Source organism: Phyllostomus hastatus, unplaced genomic scaffold (assembly GCF_019186645.2).
Source record: "Phyllostomus hastatus isolate PE091 unplaced genomic scaffold, TTU_PhHast_1.1 phas_scaffold_1066, whole genome shotgun sequence".
NCBI classification, from domain to species: Eukaryota; Metazoa; Chordata; class Mammalia; order Chiroptera; family Phyllostomidae; genus Phyllostomus; species Phyllostomus hastatus.
In genome coordinates this window covers 8,604,309-8,623,377 of record NW_025334004.1, presented here as the reverse complement: position 1 = coordinate 8,623,377, position 19,069 = coordinate 8,604,309, and the positions used below count along the sequence as shown (strand labels likewise).

At 39.6% G+C, this 19,069-nt stretch overlaps 1 protein-coding gene across 2 annotated transcripts in view; it reads left to right on the top strand.

Annotated features, from left to right (window-relative positions):
• LOC123829141 (cytochrome P450 2C21-like) overlaps positions 1 to 19,069 on the top strand; it is a 45,774-nt gene that overhangs the window by 12,786 nt on the left and 13,919 nt on the right. Inside the window, exons 7-9 of one of the 2 annotated variants that reach the window (XM_045854696.1) lie at positions 9,753 to 9,940; positions 10,778 to 10,919; positions 16,506 to 17,409. In XM_045854696.1, the coding sequence (XP_045710652.1) occupies positions 9,753 to 9,940; positions 10,778 to 10,919; positions 16,506 to 16,687 (512 nt within the window). In that variant the 3' untranslated portion in view covers positions 16,688 to 17,409. Of the gene's footprint in view, positions 1 to 9,752; positions 9,941 to 10,777; positions 10,920 to 16,505; positions 17,410 to 19,069 lie in introns of those variants that run through there. The other variant, XM_045854697.1, reaches the window with a different exon arrangement.

Here is a 19,069-nt window from a genome sequence, read left to right as displayed (position 1 = left end):
TTTTACTCCCATCCCAACTCATCCACACAGCCCTCCCCTCCTCCCTCCCATTTCCACTCACCCCTAGTTTTTATCCATGTGTCCTTTATACTTCTTCCTGTAAACCCTTCCCCTTTCCCCCTGAAATTCCCCTGAAACTCCCTCTCCTCTCCCCTCTGAACATTGTCAGACTGTTCTCTATTTCAGTGTCTTTGGTTATATTTTGCTTGTTTCTTTGTTTTGCTGATTAGGTTCCTGTTAAAGGTGAGATCATATGGTATTTGTCTTTCACCACCTGGCTTATTTTGCTTAGCATAATGCTATCCAGTTGCATCCATGCTGTTGCAAAGGGTAGGAGCTCCTTCATTCTTTCTGCTGCATAGAATTCCATTGTGTAAATGTACCATGGTTTTTTGATCCATTCATTTACTGATGGGCGCCTAGGTTGCTTCCAACACTTGGCTATTGTAAATTGTGCTGCTATGAACATTGGGGTGCATAGGTTCTTTTAGATTTGTGTTTCAGGGTTCTTAGGATATAACCCTAGCAGTGGAGTTGCTGGGTCAAAAGGAAGATCCATTGTTAGTTTTCTGAGAAAACTCAGTACTGTTTTCCATAGTGGTTGTACCAGTCTGCCATTCCACCAACAGTGCACTAGGGTCCCCTTTTCTCCACAACCTCTCCAACACTTGTTTGATGCTTTGTTTATGATGGCCACTCTGACTGGTGTGAAGTGGTATCTCATTGTGGTTTTAATTTGCATCTCTCTGATGGCTAGTGATGCTCAGCATCGTTTCATGTGTCTCTGGGCCCGCTGTATGTTCTTTTTGGAGAAGTGTCTGTTCAGGTCCTTTGCCCATTTTTTAATTGGGTTGCTTGTCTTCTTAGAGTGTAGTCATGTAAGTGCTTTATATATTTTGGAGATTAAACCCTTGTCTGAGGTATCATTGGCAAATATGTTTTCCCATACAATTGATTCTCTTTTTATTTGAATACTGTTTTCTTTAGCTGTGCAGAAGCTTTTTATTTTGATGAGATCCCATTTGTTTATTCTTTCCTTTATGTCCCTTGCTCTGGGGGACATATCAGTAAAAATGTTGCTGCGTGAAATATCTGAGATTTTCCTGCCTATGTTCTCCTCTAGGACTTTAATGGTGACATGACTTATATTTAGGTTTTTTATCCACCTTGAATTTATTTTTGTGTATGATGTAAGTTGGTGCTGGAGTTTCATTTTTTTTGCATGTAGCTGTCCAGTTCTCCCAACACCATTTGTTGAAGAGACTGTTTTTACTCCATTTTATGTTCCTGACCCCTTTGTCAAATATTAATTGGCCGTAGAAATAAGCCCAATTAACTTTGGTTTATTTCTGGACTCTCTGTTCTGTTCCATTGGTCCATATATCTGTTCTTATGCCAGTACCAGGCTGTTTTGATTACAGTGGCCTTGTAATACAGTTTGATATCAGGTATTGTGATCCCTCCTACTTTGCTCTTCTTTCTCAAACTTGCAGCAGCTATTCGAGGTCATTTACGGTTCCATATAAATTTTTGAAAGGTTTGTTCTTTGTCTGTGAAATATGCCATTGGTACTTTAATAGGTATTGCATTGAATCTATCTATAAATCTTTGGGTAGTGTGGACATTTTGATAATGTTAATTCTTCCAATCCATGAGCATGGTACGTGTTTCCATTTGTTTGTGTCTTCCTTAATTTCTTTCTTCAGTGTTGTGTAGTTTTCTGTATACAGGTCTTTTACTTCCTTGATTAGATTTATTCCTAGGTATTTTGTTTTTCTTTTTGCTATATAAAATGGGATTTTTTTCTTCATTTCTGCTTTTGCAGTTTCAATGTTGGTATACAAAAATGCCTTTGATTTCTGGATATTGACTTTGTATCTCGCTATTTTGCCAAATTCGTTTATTAGGTCAAGCAGTTTTTTGGTAGAGTCTATAGGATTTTCTACGTACACTATCATGTCATCTGCCAACAATGACAGTTTTGTTTCCTCCTTTATGATTTGGATGCCTTTTATTTCCTTTTCTTGTCTGATCGCTGTGGCTATACTTCCAATACTATATTGAATAAAAGTGCTGAAAGTGGAGAACCTTGTCTTGTTCCTGATCTTAGTGGAAAAGATTTTAGTTTTTGCCCATTGAGTATGATGTTGGCTGTAGGGCTCTCATATATGGCCTTTATTATGTTGAGGAATGCTCCCCCTATTCTCACTTTGCTGAGTGTTTTTATCATAAATGGGTGCTGTACCTTATGAAACGCTTTTTCTGAATCTATTGATATGATCATGTGATTTTTGTCTTTGTTTTTTATGTGATGTATTACATTTACTGATTTGCAAATATTAAACCATCCTTGCATCCCTGGGATGAATCCCACTTGGTCATGGTGTATGATCTTTTTAATGTATTGTTTGATGTGGTTTATCAATATTTTGTTGAGGATTTTAGCATCTATGTTTATCAGTGATATTGGCCTGAAGTTTTCTTACATTGTTGTGTCTTTATCTGGTTTTGGGATTAGGATGATGCTGGCTTCATAAAAAGAATTTGGGAGTCTTCCATCATTCTGGATTTTTTGGAATAGTCTGTGAAGGATAGGGGTTAGCTCTTCCTTAAATGCTTTGTAGAATTCTCCTGTGAAACCATCTGGACCCGGACTTTTGTGTGTCGGGAATTTTCTTGATTACTGCTTCAATTTCATCTCTGTTATTCGTTTGTTCAGGCTTTCTGCTTCTTTTTTTATTGAGTTTTGGAAGATTATACTTTTCTAGAAATTTGTCCATCTCACCTAGGTTTTCAAATTTCTTAGCATATGGTTCTTCATAGTAATTTCTTACAATCCTTTGTATTTCTGTGGTGTCCGTTGTAATCCCTGCTCTTTCATTTCTAATTGTGTTCATTTGGATCCTTTCTCTTTTTTTCTTGATGAGCCTGCTTAAAGGCTTGTCGATTTTATTTATCTTTTCAAAGAACCAGCTCCTGGATTCATTGATCCTTAGAATTGTGCTTTTAGTTTCTATGTCATTTAATTCTGCTCTGATCTTGGTTATTTCCTTCCTTCTGCTTGCTCTGGGCTCTTTGTTGTTGTTCCTCAAGTTCTTGTAGACATACGGTTAGGTTGTTTGTTTGAACTGTTTCTGTCATTTTTTTAAAGATTTTATTTATTTATGTTTTAGAAAGGGAAGGGAAGGAGGAAGAGAGAGAGAAACATCAATGTGTGGTTGCTGCGGGTCATGGCCTGCAACCCAGGCAGGTACCCTGACTGGGAATCGAACCTGCGACACTTTGGTTCACAGCCCATGCTCAATCCACTGAGCTACGCCAGCCAGGGCTGTTTCTGTCTTTTTTAGGTAGGCCTGTATCACTATGAACTTCCCTCTCAGGACTGTCTTGGCTGTGTCCCAAAAGTTTTGGGTTGTTGTGAGTTCATTTTTGTTTGTTTCCAGAAAATTTTTGATTTCTCCCTTTATTTTATTCTTTACCCATTGATTATTTAATAGTATGCTATTCAATCTCCATGATTTTGAGTGTTTTGGGTTTCTTCCCTTGGGGGTTGGTTTCTAGTTTCAGTCCTTTGTAGTCAGAGAAAATTCTTGGTATAATTTCCATTTTTTTTTTAATTTTTTGAGACTTGCTTTGTGTGCTATCCTGTGGTCTATCTTTGAAAATGTTGCATGTGCATTGGGAAAAAATGTGTATTTTATTTCTTTGGGATGAAGGGTTCTATATATATCAGTTAAGTCCATTTCCTCTAGGGTATTGTTCAATGCTACAATATCTTTGTAGATATTTTGTTTGGAAGATCTGTCCATTTTTGACAGTGGGGTGTTAAATTCCCCTGCTATAATTTTGTTGCTGTCAATATCTTTCTTGAAGTCCTCTAACATTTTCTTTATGTATTTGGGTGCTCCTATGTTGGGTGTATATATATTTACAATGTTTAAGTCTTCTTGGTGCATTCTTCCCCTGAGTATTATGAAGTGACCTTCTGGATCTCTTTTTATGGCCCCTCTTTTGAAGTCTATTTTGTCTGATATGAGTATTACTACCCCAGCTTTTTTTTTCCTGTCTGTTTGCTTGAAAAATTTGTTTCCAGCCCTTCGCTTTCAGCCTGTGCAGGTCTTTAATCCTGAGGTGGGTCTCTTGTAGGCAACATATGTGTGGGTCATTCTTTCATATCCATTCAGCTATTCTATGTCTTTTGATTAGAGCATTTAATCCATTTACATTTAAGGTTATTACTGATAGATACTTATTTATTGCCATTTTCATACCTGTGTTCCTCTCTCTCTCTCTCTTTTCCTTAAAACAGGGCCTTTAGCATCTCTTGCAGAGCTGGTTTGGTGGAGGTGTATTCTTTTACACTTCTTTTATCTGGGAAGCTTCTTATTTCACCTTCTATCTTGATTGAGAGCCCTGGTGGGTAAATTAGCCTTGGTTGGAGACCTCTGGTTCTCATTACCTGGAATATTTTTTGCCATTCTCTTCTGGCTTGGCGTGTTTCCATTGAGAAGTCAGCTGCTAACCTTATTGGAGCTCCCTTGTATGGTACTTCCTGTTTTTCCCTTGCTGCCTTTAAGATTCTCTCTTTGTCTTGAAATTTTGCCATTTTAATTATGGTGTGTCTTGAGGTGGGCCTCTTTGGGTTCCTCTTGATTGGGGCTCTCTGTGTTTCCTGGATTTGTGTGACTTTTTCTCTCATCAAATTAGGGAAGTTTTCCATCATTACTTTTTCAAATAGGTTTTCTATCCCTTGCTCTTCCTCTTCTCCTTCTGGTGTCCCTATTATATTGATATTATTAGGTTTTATATTGTCTTGCATTTCTCTTAACCCCTCTTCATTCTTTTTGAGCCTCTTTTCCTTTTGTTGCTCCCTCTGGGTGATTTCTTCTACTTTGTCCTCTAGCTTGCTGATCCAGTCTTCTGCTCTTCCAGTCAGTCCTGCTTTTCATTCCTTCTACTGTGTTCTTCAGTTCAGAAATTGTATTCTTCATTTCCTCTTGGCCCTTGTTGATAGTTTCTATTTCCTTTTTCATCTTGATATAGTTTGCAGTGAGCTCATTGTAGCTTCCCTGTAGTTTCTGGTAGCTCATTGTGAGCTTATTGAGCTTCCTGACATTCGTTACTTTGAACTCAATATCTGATAGTTGAGTTGTCTGTATTTCATTTAGCATTCTTCCTGAGACTTCCTCCTTTCCTTTCATTTGGGGATTGTTTCTTTGTCTTCCCATTGTTTGTGAGACTCTTCTTGTTAGCCTCAGCTTCTTAAATTGATCTGTTCTGGCTCCCTGGGTTTGTGGTGTGAACTTCTGTGGTAGACTACCTTTGAGATTCAGTGGTGCAGTCTCCTTGATCTCCCAAGCTCACTGGTCTTGGACTATCCTTTAAGTTGGCTCTGTGTTTGTCTTTGGGTTTTGATTGTTGTTGGGTCTTGCTTTGGTGGTTCCTTCCCACCAGCTGGTTAAATGAGGGTCACTCTGTCCACCACCTCTTGTATTTTGTTGTGCTGGTGAGGGCAGGTTGTGTTGAAGCTGGTTCTTTTATGTGTATAAGGTTTTGAGGATTCTCTCTTGCTCTTGTTCAGTTGTTTGTACTGGGTACTGTCTCTACTGTTTAGTTGTATTTCCAGATAGGTCCTGGATTGAGGTTTGTGTGGTTCCCACTCCCTCCTTCACCTTCTTCTGTTGTTATCTGTTAGTGGTTCCTTTGTTGTTGGGTTTCCTCTTCCAGTGGATATCCTGGTGTTCACCGCTTCCACCTACTCTTTTTTGTGATCAGTTGAAGGGGGGAGGAAAAATGGTGTAAAACAGCAAGAGAGTATTCTATGATATTTACAGTATCAGCCAGTAGAGAAGAGATAGGAGATCCTTTGACTATGTATAGTGTTGACCATGATCTTCTACCCAACTAGCTGATTTTTAGAAAAGAAGAAAAGAAAATAAGACTCTTGTTGTGGAAGGAAGGATTGTGAGTTGGATCTAGAAAGCAGTGAGGTTGTGGGAGGTCAGATTCTGAGGTAAGGTGAGAGCAAAGGATAGTAATGTGTAGTGTGTGAGAGACTAGAGTTAACCACTACAGTAATAGAGTTCAGGAAATCTTGAAGTGGGCTAGGTTCTGGGTGGGGTGTTGTAAAGTATTTACAATTGCATGAAACAGCAATTATTTACAATAATATTAGACCAACAATCATATGACAGAATCTATGAGGTCTACATAACAAGAACAGGGAGTATAGAACCTTGAGTAGTGTGCTAATGGGACACAGGTGAGGTGAAAGACAGTACATTAGCAATACACTATAAAAGAGATATCAGGGGAAACCTGTCAGGTGATACAATATACCAGTCTAGCAAAGCATACTATACAGAAAAAAGAGGAATACAAAAATACTATCTTAAAAAATCTAAGAATAACAGAAAAATAATAATAATACAAATATGCAATAACTTCCAGGTTCTCTAATAGCAGAGTGAAATTTGTCTCACTGTCACAGCTGTTGTGATTCCCCTTCTTTGGGTTCAACTCTTGTCTTTTCACAGATTCAGGTTTTTGTCCCACTTGTAGGTTTTTAAAAAATAAAAATAAAAAAGGCAGAGGAAGGAAGGAAGAAGAGATAAAATTGGAGGAGAGAAAGGAAGAAGGAATAAAACAAGAAAGCAGGAAAGAGAGAAAAAATAAATTAAAAGAGAATAAAAATAATGAAAATTAAAAATTTAAGAATTGTTTTTAAAAAATAGAATAAAATTAAAAAGTCTCTTGGATTCAAAGTGGCCAAACCAGTTTTTCTGGTCTTTCCTGCTGCCGCGGACTGAGGGGTGATTGGTATGGCTTTTCTACCTTCATTATCAGCACTCGGTCAGCCACGCGCACTGTCTGGGGATCTATTGTGGCTCTTGGGCCCTGCGCCCTGGGTGTGGGAATCAGGTCTTTCTGCAGGGTTACTGCTGTGGACTGGGGTGCGGAGATGCACTCCCATGCAAGAGCTGGAGCGTGTGTGCACCCTTGGCCAACGGCCTCACCCTTCCCAGTGCTATGGGGGTGCGCAGGGTTTTGCACAGAAGCACAACGCTCTGTGCAAAGTTGGGATGCTGCCTGGCTGGGTGTTAGGAAGGCCGGCGATTGCTGTAGGAGAATTCCCCAGTGTCTGTCTTTTCACTCCTTCCTCTTGAGAAATTCCTCCTATTCAAGCGCCTGCGGCTCCACACCGTGGCCTGGCTTCTCCTGCAGCCCAACTCTCCAGCTAGACCAGTGACTGTGGGGGTCAGGGCCTGTTGTGCAATCTAACCCCAATGGTGTCCACAGACTCTGAGGGTGCTCACAGCCCTTGTGTGTTTGCTAGTAACTGGGTTCCTCTCGGTACCACTCAGACCCTGTTTTGCTGGGGAGGGAACAATTGTGCCGGCTCTCTCCTAAGGACTCTGTGGCAAACCCAGCAGTGGGCGCTGGGCCTGGGGCTGCAGCCCTCCCCCCACCTCCCCATCCCTGAGCTGGTCCCTGGAACCCTACCGTGTTGCAGCACTCCTCTCAAAGACTGGTTTTTCGGTTCTGCCACAATCCTTGGTCCCCTGTTTTCACATATGCTGAAGTGTGTTGGTTGTTTGCTCTTCCACTCTGTAGATTGGCCAGGATTCTCTCCTGTGTGCAGAGGGAAGCCAAATCTGCTCCTTCCTACTCCGATGCCATTTTCCTTCCTCCGGAATTATAATCTTTCTCTACCAAAGAGACGCTCTAAAAATAAGTTATACACAAATAAGAATTATTATTTTTTTATAATTACCATATATCATTGTATACATTTTTTAAAGATATTATTTATTTATTTTTAGAGAGGGAAGGGAGGGAGAAAGAGAGAGAGAGACACACACACACACACACACATCAATGTGCGGTTGCTGGGGGTTCTGGCCTGCAACCCAGGAATGTACCCTGGCTGGGAATCGAACCTGGGACACTTTGGTTCCCAGCCTGCACTCAATCCACTGAGCTACACCAGCCAGGGCTAAATAAAAATTATTTTTAAATATACCTTTTTGTACAAATAACTTTTTCCTCACAAACATGACTTCTCTTACAAATGTAACTTTCCTATTTTCTCCCTCATTTCTATTGAGTACTCATCTAAGAGGATATTTCCTTCATTACTGTATCATTTTCTGTTTCTGACACTTTTAGTGTAATTAAATTTCATGAGCTTATCTCCATAACATCAGCATCAGATTTTTCTACTTCATGTGAAGTCCTCTGCCCTCCCTTATAAATGAAATGCTCTCCACATGGTGCAATTTAGAGGCATGGCCTCTAAGTTCCTTCACAGGTACACATTATGGAATATGATGATGATGTGTTTCTTTCATGTGACACATTCTTTTAGTCAAAATGCTTCACTAACACTTATAAGACCTATATTGCTTACAATCATCAAATTATATGATATTTCTCTCAAACATTTAAAGCCCTCATTGTGTCCTATTTCCTCATCACTCCCATTGTCATTTACCATTGGGGATTTTTCTTGCATCAGACCCATTATATTGTCTTTTTTTTTCTTCCCATCATCATTTCTTAATGTGACACTTTACTAAGAATATGATTTTTTATGCAGTTCCTAACCACTTTGTATGTTACCCTCTTCTGGACAAAATTCCAGACCCTCAAGTTGAGAAGGCAAAGTTTAAAACTCCTCTAAAATTTCTAACTTTTTCTTCCTTAAAGCTAATAAGACACAGAATTTCCACAAACTCCATTCAAAGACCCATTTTCAGGTGGTACATAAATCCCATTTGACTGAAGTAGCAATCTGGTATTAGAGAAGATGGGTTCCAGTCTCTAAAAATAGTGACTTCCAATTCTGACTCTACTGAGTAGCTCTGCAACCAGAGCCTCATGTACCTCTTCCATATGTAGGTCCCTCAAATCTTTAAGGGAAAAGAAAATAATTCCTAACATGCACAGTCTTTCCCACAAAGGAAAAGTTAATAAGAATTTGTTTAGAACTAATGAATAGTCTTAATTAAACTGTGTATGATTACTCTGAGGTACTTTGTAGATAAAAGAAAAATAATTCACTAACATGACTTACTTTCAGTAATCTTATTCATTTTCTAAGACTGTGGATTTGGGAATGAGAGAGACCACATAACACCTGGATGTCCTTAAGAAATATGTTTACTTTTCTGGACCTGTTTCCTCAGTTTTAAATATAAAAACTAATGCTCAAGACATAGAACTATTTTGAGAAATTATAAAGTAATATAATATATAGTGTGGCATGGTGTCAAGTTTTGCATGCTAAATAAATGTTAACTTCCTTCTTGTTTCTACTGCTGCATCAACTAAATGTTTTATTTAATTGTTCTGTTTATTAAGAATTTACTGTACTGGGTACTTCATAGCACCTTGGAAGTTACATACTTAAGGAAATAAAAACAATACATGCAAAGAAATTAAACTACATGGTTTGTAGTGAGTCTTCAAGATCCCAGACCTCTGAGTGTATAAAAAAAAAATACACAAAGTAGAGAGTCAGAGTAGACAACTAAATTTCAAGGTACCATTGTGTTTTACATGTACATACATTTAAGTATTTAATGAGATTCCAATTTCCCCTAAAGCTGAAATTCTGTCTCTTTTTTCCCCTTGTGGAGGTAGCCATATGTAATTTTCCCTTCTCCCCATCTCCACCACAAGAAACCAAAATTAAGGTCACTTCTAAAATATTATGCATTTCACATGAATTCTGATTCCTACATTGCCAGCTAAAGTCCAGGAAGAGATTGACCGTGTGGTTGGCAGAGAACGGAGCCCCTGCATGCAAGACAGGAGCCACATGCCCTACACAGATGCTGTGGTGCATGAGATCCAGAGATACATTGACCTCATCCCTAACAACCTGCCCCATGTGGTGAGCCAGGACATTGAGTTCAGAGACTACTTTATTCCAAAGGTGAGAGATATTCCATCTACACTCCTCCATAAGAATGTCAGGTTTTAACAATTGCTGTAGTAGAACTATAGACTGCCTAAATTTCTACAGGTATCGCATACTCAGAAATCAGGCACCTCACCCTCTGGCTACATGCTCTTTTGCTTCTAGTTTGTGGATACTATTTTATGAATATAATACTGCTTAGATTCCCACAGGATTTTTAGTTCAGTCCACCTACCCATCAGCCCAGTCTGCTGTTCACTTCTCTGCTTTCCAGGGTATGTTTTATCACTCTTACCTCTTAGCCAGATTCTTATACTCCCTTTACCACCTAAACTATCTGTTTCACTTACTTGTCAGTTATTTCAAGAAAGAACATATGCAACAAGTCAATTGAAGCTAGTAAGCAGTGGGAGGGGACACTTACCAGTTTCTCATTTTGATTGGGAAATAAGGGGTTTTCTAGAAGATAGCCACTCAGGTAGAGTTCTGAAAAAAGACCTCATACTTGGTTCCAAAGAGCATGAGCTGGATTTTCAGTGACACCAGCACTTTTAAACAATAGAGCATTTTATTTCAAACAATGAATTGCAGGGAGCTTCCTTAGTTTTCTGAAAAGCAAGTGCTGACGTTAGACTTCAAACTGAAGAGGATGGCCTCGGAGTCAGAGCAGTGTCCTGAACTGGCATGATATAAGACTTGTTAGGCTTGGTCATTGACATGAAATATATAAATTATCTTTTTGTATCTCAATATCCTCATGTATGAAACAAGAGGATTACATGAGGGACTAGTTTTTTTTCAGGCTCCATAACTTTCTTTATAACCCTGTTTATCTGCTTCTCTTTGTATCAGGGCACAACCATATTTACATCTCTGACTTCTGTCCTGCATGATGACAAAGAGTTCCCCAACCCAGATCAATTTGATCCCGGCCACTTCCTCGATGAAAGTGGCAACTTTAAGAAGAGTGACTACTTCATGCCTTTTTCAGCAGGTAAGGAAGCTTCATTTTTATCTGTACATGAGGGGCACAAGAGATGAGGGAAGGCTTCGCATAGAGGCTACTCTGGCCTGGACAAATGCACAATTGCATGAGGCCAGTGCCACCACCCCAAAAGTCCAGCTTATTTCTCCTTGGATTGGAGTCTGCTCCATGAGCTCTGTCCCACAACCCCCCACTGAGATTCCCCTAGAAGTCCAATTGCACCCAGACTTTTCTCACCTTCCCTTAGAAGCCAGTTCATTCAATGCACTTCGCTAAGGATCCTATATGTGGCAGCCTCATGCTCAGATCCAAGGATAAAACATGAGTAAGAAACAGATCATGTAGAGAGAGTAAGGCAAATTAACAGGCAATGTAACCCCAGAGAGATAAGTGGTCATTGAGGAGTTGTTGTGGGAGCTCAAGCAGAGGAGCTCCTGAATCTTGCCTTTTGGTGGGGTGGAGCAGAAGGCAACATAGGTGGAAGGTGAGGGAAATTTTCTTACAGGAAGTAGCATGTGAGTATCTTCCTTTAATTAGTCAGGGTCCTGGGAAGAAATAGGTGGTATGCTCAAAAAGGTCCACTAAAGAAAGTTTAATGAAAAGACTGTTTCCAGAGGTGTGGGGAGGATTAAAAGGAGTAACAGTGTGCTAAAGTCCTCAAGGGCTAGCACCTACAGAAGGACATTACCATCCTAGGATGGAAGAAATGAAGAAAGGGCTCTGTTACTGGAACCCAAATAGATCTTTAGGAAGGAGAGATGGGATGCCTCAATAATAGATCTGTCTATAGGTGGAGGAATACAACAACTGTCTAAACTGTGGCCTGACAGGGTGGTACTACAAAAAATAAATATTCTGGCTATTTCCATATCTAATCCTCTAAGTTCATTCATTGCCCAGAAGGAACTAACTTCTGGGTTTATGCAGGTCATAGAAATCAGCTTCCTGAACACAGAGTAAGCTTGAAAGACAAACGTGCACAGAATGGACCTGAAAGGATGGAGAAATAGAGAATATTCAGCACACTCCAAAGGAGAAAAAGTGGGAAGAGTAGAGGGTGATGGGCCTTTCTCATAAAAGTCACTGAAACAGAGAAAAAAATTATAGATTTGCATCTAATTGAAAGCTAAGAAAATAGGTATCAATCAACCCTTGGCTTTGTTGTCCCAAGATTATGAGCAATTCCAAGAGATGATCCTAAAGCTAGACATTGCTATGCTCCTTATCTTTCTTCCTATACAACGAGCCTGTTCAAGATTTCTATTCATATCATAAGACCTGCAGGCTAGCTTTTGTCTGGACACTGTGGGTATAGTCATCACTAGATATAAAGCCTCACCTTAAAAACTTAAATTGCAGAATTCTAGACAGATGAATAATTAGAATTTATTTTTAATATATTTTTTAATCCTTACCTGAGGACATTTTTTTCCTTGTTTTTTAGTGAGAAACAAAGCGGGGAGAGAGGGAGGGAGGGAAACATTGACATAAGAGAGAAACATCAATCTATTGCCTTTCTGATGCCTTCAAGCAGGGACCAAATCCCCAACCAAGGCATGTGCCCTGATGGGGAATAAAACCTGTGAACTTTTGGTTCACAGGCTGATGCTCCCACCACCTGAGCCACACCAGCCAGAGTGAATGATTAGAATTTCCTGTGAAGTGTGCTATATTAGAAGCATTAATGATGGTTGCAGAAATCAGATAAGCAAGTGAGTTATACATATCAAGAGCACATCAAGGAAGATTGTGTACAATATATGAAATCTGAACTGGTCTAGAAAAATTAAGAATAACAGCAGGCAGAGCAGAGAGGAAGATTTTCACTTGGAAAAATGAGTGGAATCTGAGATAAGATTGAAATATCCTGTCTGAATGGGGATTAGTGAAGAGTTATGCTTGTGACTAGTTTGTGATGTTTCTTCTTATACTTGGCAGTGATAAACTCTTGAAATTTTTGAAGTCAGGGTCATAACAAGGTTAAAATTGTCTTTTAGAAACTAGATGAGGAGAAATATACCTATTGATGAATCTTGGGTTGGAGATAGATGGAAAAGTATAATGTGTTTCTCGTACCAACTAGGGAAGGAAGGTGACTGTGTATGTTTGTGTATGTAAAAATGTCACAATGAAGACTTCAGCAAAGTAAATCCAATGTGGGTGCACACAAAAGATTTTTTCCTAAAGCATGCACACAGAAATATGTGCTCCAGTCAACATGGAGGCGTAGTTATACATGCTTTGCCTTCATGCACATCTATAGTAAAAAATACAGCTAAATTAGACAACTAGACAAAATACAACTAGACAAAACAAACATCACCCAGAATTGTCAGAAAATCAAGCTTTGTGGAAGTCTGACAACCAAGGATCTAACAAGCCACATTCATCCACACAGGTAGGAAAGGTGGAGATGCAGAGAGGAACAGAGAGGCTCAAGGAGATGTGTGGAGATGGAGAGGCATGTACACTTGGAGTGGAATGGAGAGGAGTGGAGATGGGAATGGGTGGTCCCACATCCACATTTGGTGGATAAAAAATGGGAGGAATATCTCAGAAGCAAGGTATTCCAGCCCCAGTCCAAACCACACAGCCCAGTGTCCTGGTGCCAGGAAAATAAGACCCCATAACTTCTGGCTGTGAAAACTAGTGGGGGTGGGTGCAGCAGAAGAAACTGCAGGGTTTTCAAGACACTCTTGTTAAAGGGCACTCAACAGACTTAAGACTCACACAGACACACCCACTCTGGGATACAGCAGAAGGGCAACAGCTGGAAGGGTACCAGTGACATATGGGGAGAAAGTGAAATGCAAGTGCTGGGAGACAGATTCCTCCTGCGCAAAACTCCAGAGGCTAGGCAGCAGTATTGCCACCTCTGTGCATCGATGCTCATGCAGAGTAACAGAGCAGTGACATGGGATGCCCCACCCTTGCGATTACGCAAGGCTCTGTCCCATATAACTTAACAAGTGAGCATTTCTACCATAGCCCACACTAAGACAGGGAGTCAAAGCAGTTCTATCTAATATACAGAAACAAACACTGGGAGAGTGCCAAAATGAAGAAGTATGGCTCGAATCAAAGAACAGAACAAAACTCCAGATAAAAACTAAATGAAATGGAGATGAGCAAACTCTCAGATGTACAGTTCAAAACACTGGTTATCAGGATGCTCCAGGAACTCACTGGGTACCTCATTGGCATAAAAAAGACCCAGAAATGAACATGGCATTAGAAATACAGCAAAATCTACAGGGAACCAACAGTGCAGAGGATGAAGCTGAGAATCAAATCATTGATTAGGAACACAAGGAAGGAAAAAGCATTCCATCAGAGCAACAGGAAGAAAAAAGAATTCAGAAAAACAAGGGTAGGCTTAGGAACCTCTGGGACATCTTTAAATGTACCAACATCTGAATCACAGGGGTACCAGAAGGAGAAGAGGAAGAGCAAGCAATGGAAACATGTTTGAAAAAAAACAATAAAAGGAAACTTCCCTAATTTGGTGAAGGTGATAGACATTTAAGTTCAGGAAGCACAGAAAGTCCCAAACAGGATGGACCCAAAGAGGACCACACCAACACACATCATAATTAAAATGCCAGAGATTAAAGGAAAGGAGAGAATCTTAAAAGCAGAAAGAGAAAAGCAGAGAGTTACCTACAAAGGAGTTCCCAGAAGACTGTCAGCTGGTCTCAAAAGTAACTTTGCAGGCTAGAAGGGACTGGCAAAAAGTGTTGAATGTGATGAAAAGCAAGGACCTACAGCCTAAATTACTCTATCCAGCAGAGCCATCATTTGGAATTGAAGGGCAGATAACATGGTTCCCAGACAAGGTAAAAGTAAAGGAGTTCATCATCACCAAACCATTATTACATGAAATGCTAAATGGAATTATGTAAGAAAGAGAAGATCAAAACAATGAACATTAAAATGGCAATAAATTCAGAGCTATCAAAATTGATTCCAAAATTTAAAAAACTAGGCAAACAAGAAGGACAGGGACATAATCGTAGCTAGGGAGATCATTTGGAGGAATATCAGTTGGGAGGGGAAAGGGGAAACATGGGGGAAAGGTGCAGGGATTAGGAAACTCAAATTGGTAGCTGCAAAATAGATAGGGGTATGTTAAGAATATTAGAGGTAATGGAGTAGCCAAAGAACTTATATGCAAGACTCCTGGACATGAACTAAGGAGAGGGGGATTGCTGGAACAAATGGGAGCACTGGGTGGAGGGGGCAAAGGAGAAAAAATGGGGAAAATTATGAGTATAATCAATAAAATATATTTATTAAAAGTATGTGCTGAGGAAATTAAGAGAACACAGCCTGGGTGTAGATAGGAGAAAACAGTTTAATTAGTCTTTCATTAATATATTTATTTATTTGCTATAATTATTTTATTGTTGTTCAAATGCAGTTTGTCTGCATTTACACCCCACCCCAGCCATCCCCACTTCCCTCTCCTGATTCCATCCCCCCCCCCTTTGGATTTGTCTGTGTGTCCTTTGTAGTTGTTCCTGAAAACACTTTCCTCTTTTCTCCCCCATTTATCACCTCCAACCTCCCCACTCTGGTTACTGTCAGATTATTCTTAATTTCAATGTCTCTGGTTATATTTTGCTTCTTTGTTTGTTTTGTTGATTGGGACCCACTTAAAGGTGAGATCATATGGTATTTGTTTTTGATGACTTGGCTTATTTCACTTAGCATGATGCTCTCCAATTCCATCCATGCTGTCACAAAGGGTAGAAGCTCCTTCTTTCTTTCTACTATGTAGAATTCTATTGTGTGACTGTACCATAGTTTTTTGATCCAACCATTTACTGATGGGCACTTAGGTTGCTTTCAGCACTTGGCTATTGTAAATTGTGCTGCTATGAACATGGGGTGCATAGGTTCTTTTAGATTGGATTTCAGGGTATAATCCCAGCACTGGAATAGCCGGGTCAAAAAGCAGTTCCATTTTTAGTTTTCTGAGGAAATTCCATACTGCTTGCCACAGTGGCTGCAGCAGTCTTCATTCCTGCCAACAGTGTACTAGGGTTTCCTTCACTCCACATCCTCTCCAACACTTGTTGTTTGTTGGTTTATTATGACCATTCTCACTGGTGTGAAGCAGTATCTCATTGTGGTTTTAATTTGCATCTCTCTGATGGCTAGTGCTGCTGAGCATCTTTTCATAGCCCTGGCCATTGTAGCTCAGTGTTTTGGAAGCCGGCCTGCCAACCAAAGGATTGCCAGTTCAATTCTCAGTCAGGGCACATGCCTGGGTTGCAGGCCCTGTCTCCAGTTGGGTGTGCTGGAGAGGCAACCACACATTGATGTTTCTTTCTTTCTCCCTCCCTTCCCGTCTCTAAAAATAAATAAATAAAATCTTTAAAAAATATGTTTACCTTTTTTATTCATTCCATTTTCAATACTTAGTATTTTGTTGTATTTTTTCCATTACCATTTATCCCCCATACCTTCTTTCACTTCCACCCACACTTCCCCCCCACAATTATCACACTGTTGTCATTCCATGTTTTTAAGACTGTATGCTAACTCAGGAACAGAAATAAAATGAATATTTAATTTGCATGTCATTTTTAGGAAAAAGAGTTTGTGCTGGAGAAGGCCTCGCCCGCATGGAGCTGTTTTTACTACTGACGCACATATTACAGCATTTTACCTTGAAATCTGTGGTTGATCCAAAGGACATCGACACCACTCCACTTCTCAGTGGGATAGGCTCTGTATCACCCTCCTATGAAGTCTGTTTCATTCCAGTCTGAAGAAGGACAAGCTGCCAACCACTGAGCCAGTTTTGCTAGCATTATCCGAACAAGCAGCTGCTGTACAACTAGTGTTTTAGCTGTTATCCACCTCTTTCTTAGCAGCAGGAATGGCATTTCTGAGCTGTCTCTTCTAATTCTTCCCATTCTTGAAAAACTATAAAGCCTCTAGTGTGAGATGTAAGACAATGTCTTTATGACTTAGACCTCTGCAAATATTTCTGAAAAATTAGGCTACAAAAGCACTAATGATGAGAGATCAACAAACAGGTCTTTCTTTAAATGAATATTTAAACTTCTATCTATTCATCACAAGATACCATTTAAGATAATCAAAAGGGACGATGCTCACTAAGTATTTGCAATGAATATATCCATGAAATGACTTATATTCAGATTTTTCAAAGAACTAAAAAAACAATCCCACAAAGACACCTCAAGTATTTTAAATGGGCAAACTCTTTGACTAGTTACTTCACAGAAGAGGGTTTTCAAGTGGACAATAAATAGGAGAAAGGATATGCAACTTTTTTAGTTATGTGGGAAGTAATAGTAAAATCACAGTGAATTACTAGTATGTACCTACCATCCACTAAAACCTATATCTATGTGAACAAGGATGAACAAGGATGTGTTTTGTTCACTAATAAATATCAATCACTTGAGCAGTGCCTGGCATATGTAGGCTCAATAAATACTTGACAAATGAATGATTACCTGAATACATGAATGAAAAATGAATGGTTTGTGGGAATATGAATTCATGCATTCTCCTTAAAGGACAGTTTGATCATATCTGTTAAAATGTAACTGCACACACCCATCTTTCAAGCAATTCCGTTCCTTAGGCATTTATTTGATGGCTATTCTTGAATGTGTACCTGGATCAATATGTATATGGGTGTTCATTTTATGACTATTCACAACAGATTTGAAAAAAGTTAAAGTGCTAATGGAGGGGCAATGTACATTATGGTACACTTTTACAATGGACAAATATGCGCAGGGTAAAAACAATTTTCACAATCACATAATTCTGAAGTATTCATGAGGTGGTAGGCTCTGTCCTCATATGAAAACAATTTGCTCAGTCCTTTTAATTCAGTGAAATTAGTACAGTTTAATTCACCCCCACTTAACTGATGAGGACACTGAGGCACAAGCATGTTTATTAACATGTCCGAAAGCAAAAGGCCAGTAAGTGACAGAGCTGGAGTGTGGAAAGAAGGTCTAACTCCATTGTTGACCTTTCAAAGTCTACAGTATGCTGGGTTTGATTCTGGGCAGTCTCCTCAGTGTAATCCTCCTGGACTGTAGGGCTGAGAGGAACAGCCTCTCTCCCGTCACGTAAAACCATCCTGATGTCAATGATCTCTTCTTCCTTTTCTTTTCTGCTATTTCAGAATCTGAGCAGAAATTTCCTAGCCTCTCAGTGCTAAGACTCAGTCCTGAGTCTTAAACATGGACTTTCTTTAACAAAATTAACATATTTTTTCTCTAGGTGTCCTGGAAAGAGGAGAGATTGGGGATTGTCTTCCTAGGTTTTCATACTTCCTGTGGTTTTCTGCCCTTGGCCTCACAGATGGGACCCCTGCATCCCTTTGTGGCTTTGTGTAATCTTGGTATCCTCAGCTTTTGAGATATTAATGTCCTTTGATATTTGTTGTTGCGGTCTTTTCTATCTTGGTTTGCTAGAAATTTTTGTAAAATTTGGATTTTTCTTTTCCAAAGCACTTACATATTTTATTTTATTTTTTAAATTATTTTATTGTTGTTCAATTAGAGTTGTCTGCATTTTCTCCCCACCCATCCCCCTCACCCCAGCCAAACCCACCTGCCTCTTATGCTTCCATTTTCCCCCTTGGTTTTGTCCATGTATCCTTTATAGTAGTTCCTGAAAACCCTTCTCCCTACTGTCCCCTCCCCCCTCCCCTCTGGCTATTGTTAGATTGTTCTTAATTTCTATGTTTCTGGTTAATTTTGTTTGCTTTTTTCATTTGTTGACAATTTACAATAGCCAATTGCTGGAAGCAACCTAAGTGCCCATCAGTAAATGAATGGATCAAAAAACTATGGTGCATTCACACAATGGAATTCTTAGCAGCAGAAAGAAAGAAGGAGCTCCTACCCTTTGGTACAGCATGGATGGAGCTGGGGAGCATTATGCTAAGTGAAATAAGCCAGATGGTGAAAGACAAATACCATATGATCTCACCTTTAACAGGAACCTAATCAACAAAACAAACAAGCAAGCAAAATATATCCAAAGACACTGAAATTAAAAACAGGCTGACAGTGACCAGAGGTGATTGAGGATGGGATTATAGGGGGGAAAGGGTGAAGGGTTTGCAGGAACAGTTATAAAGGACACATGGACAATAA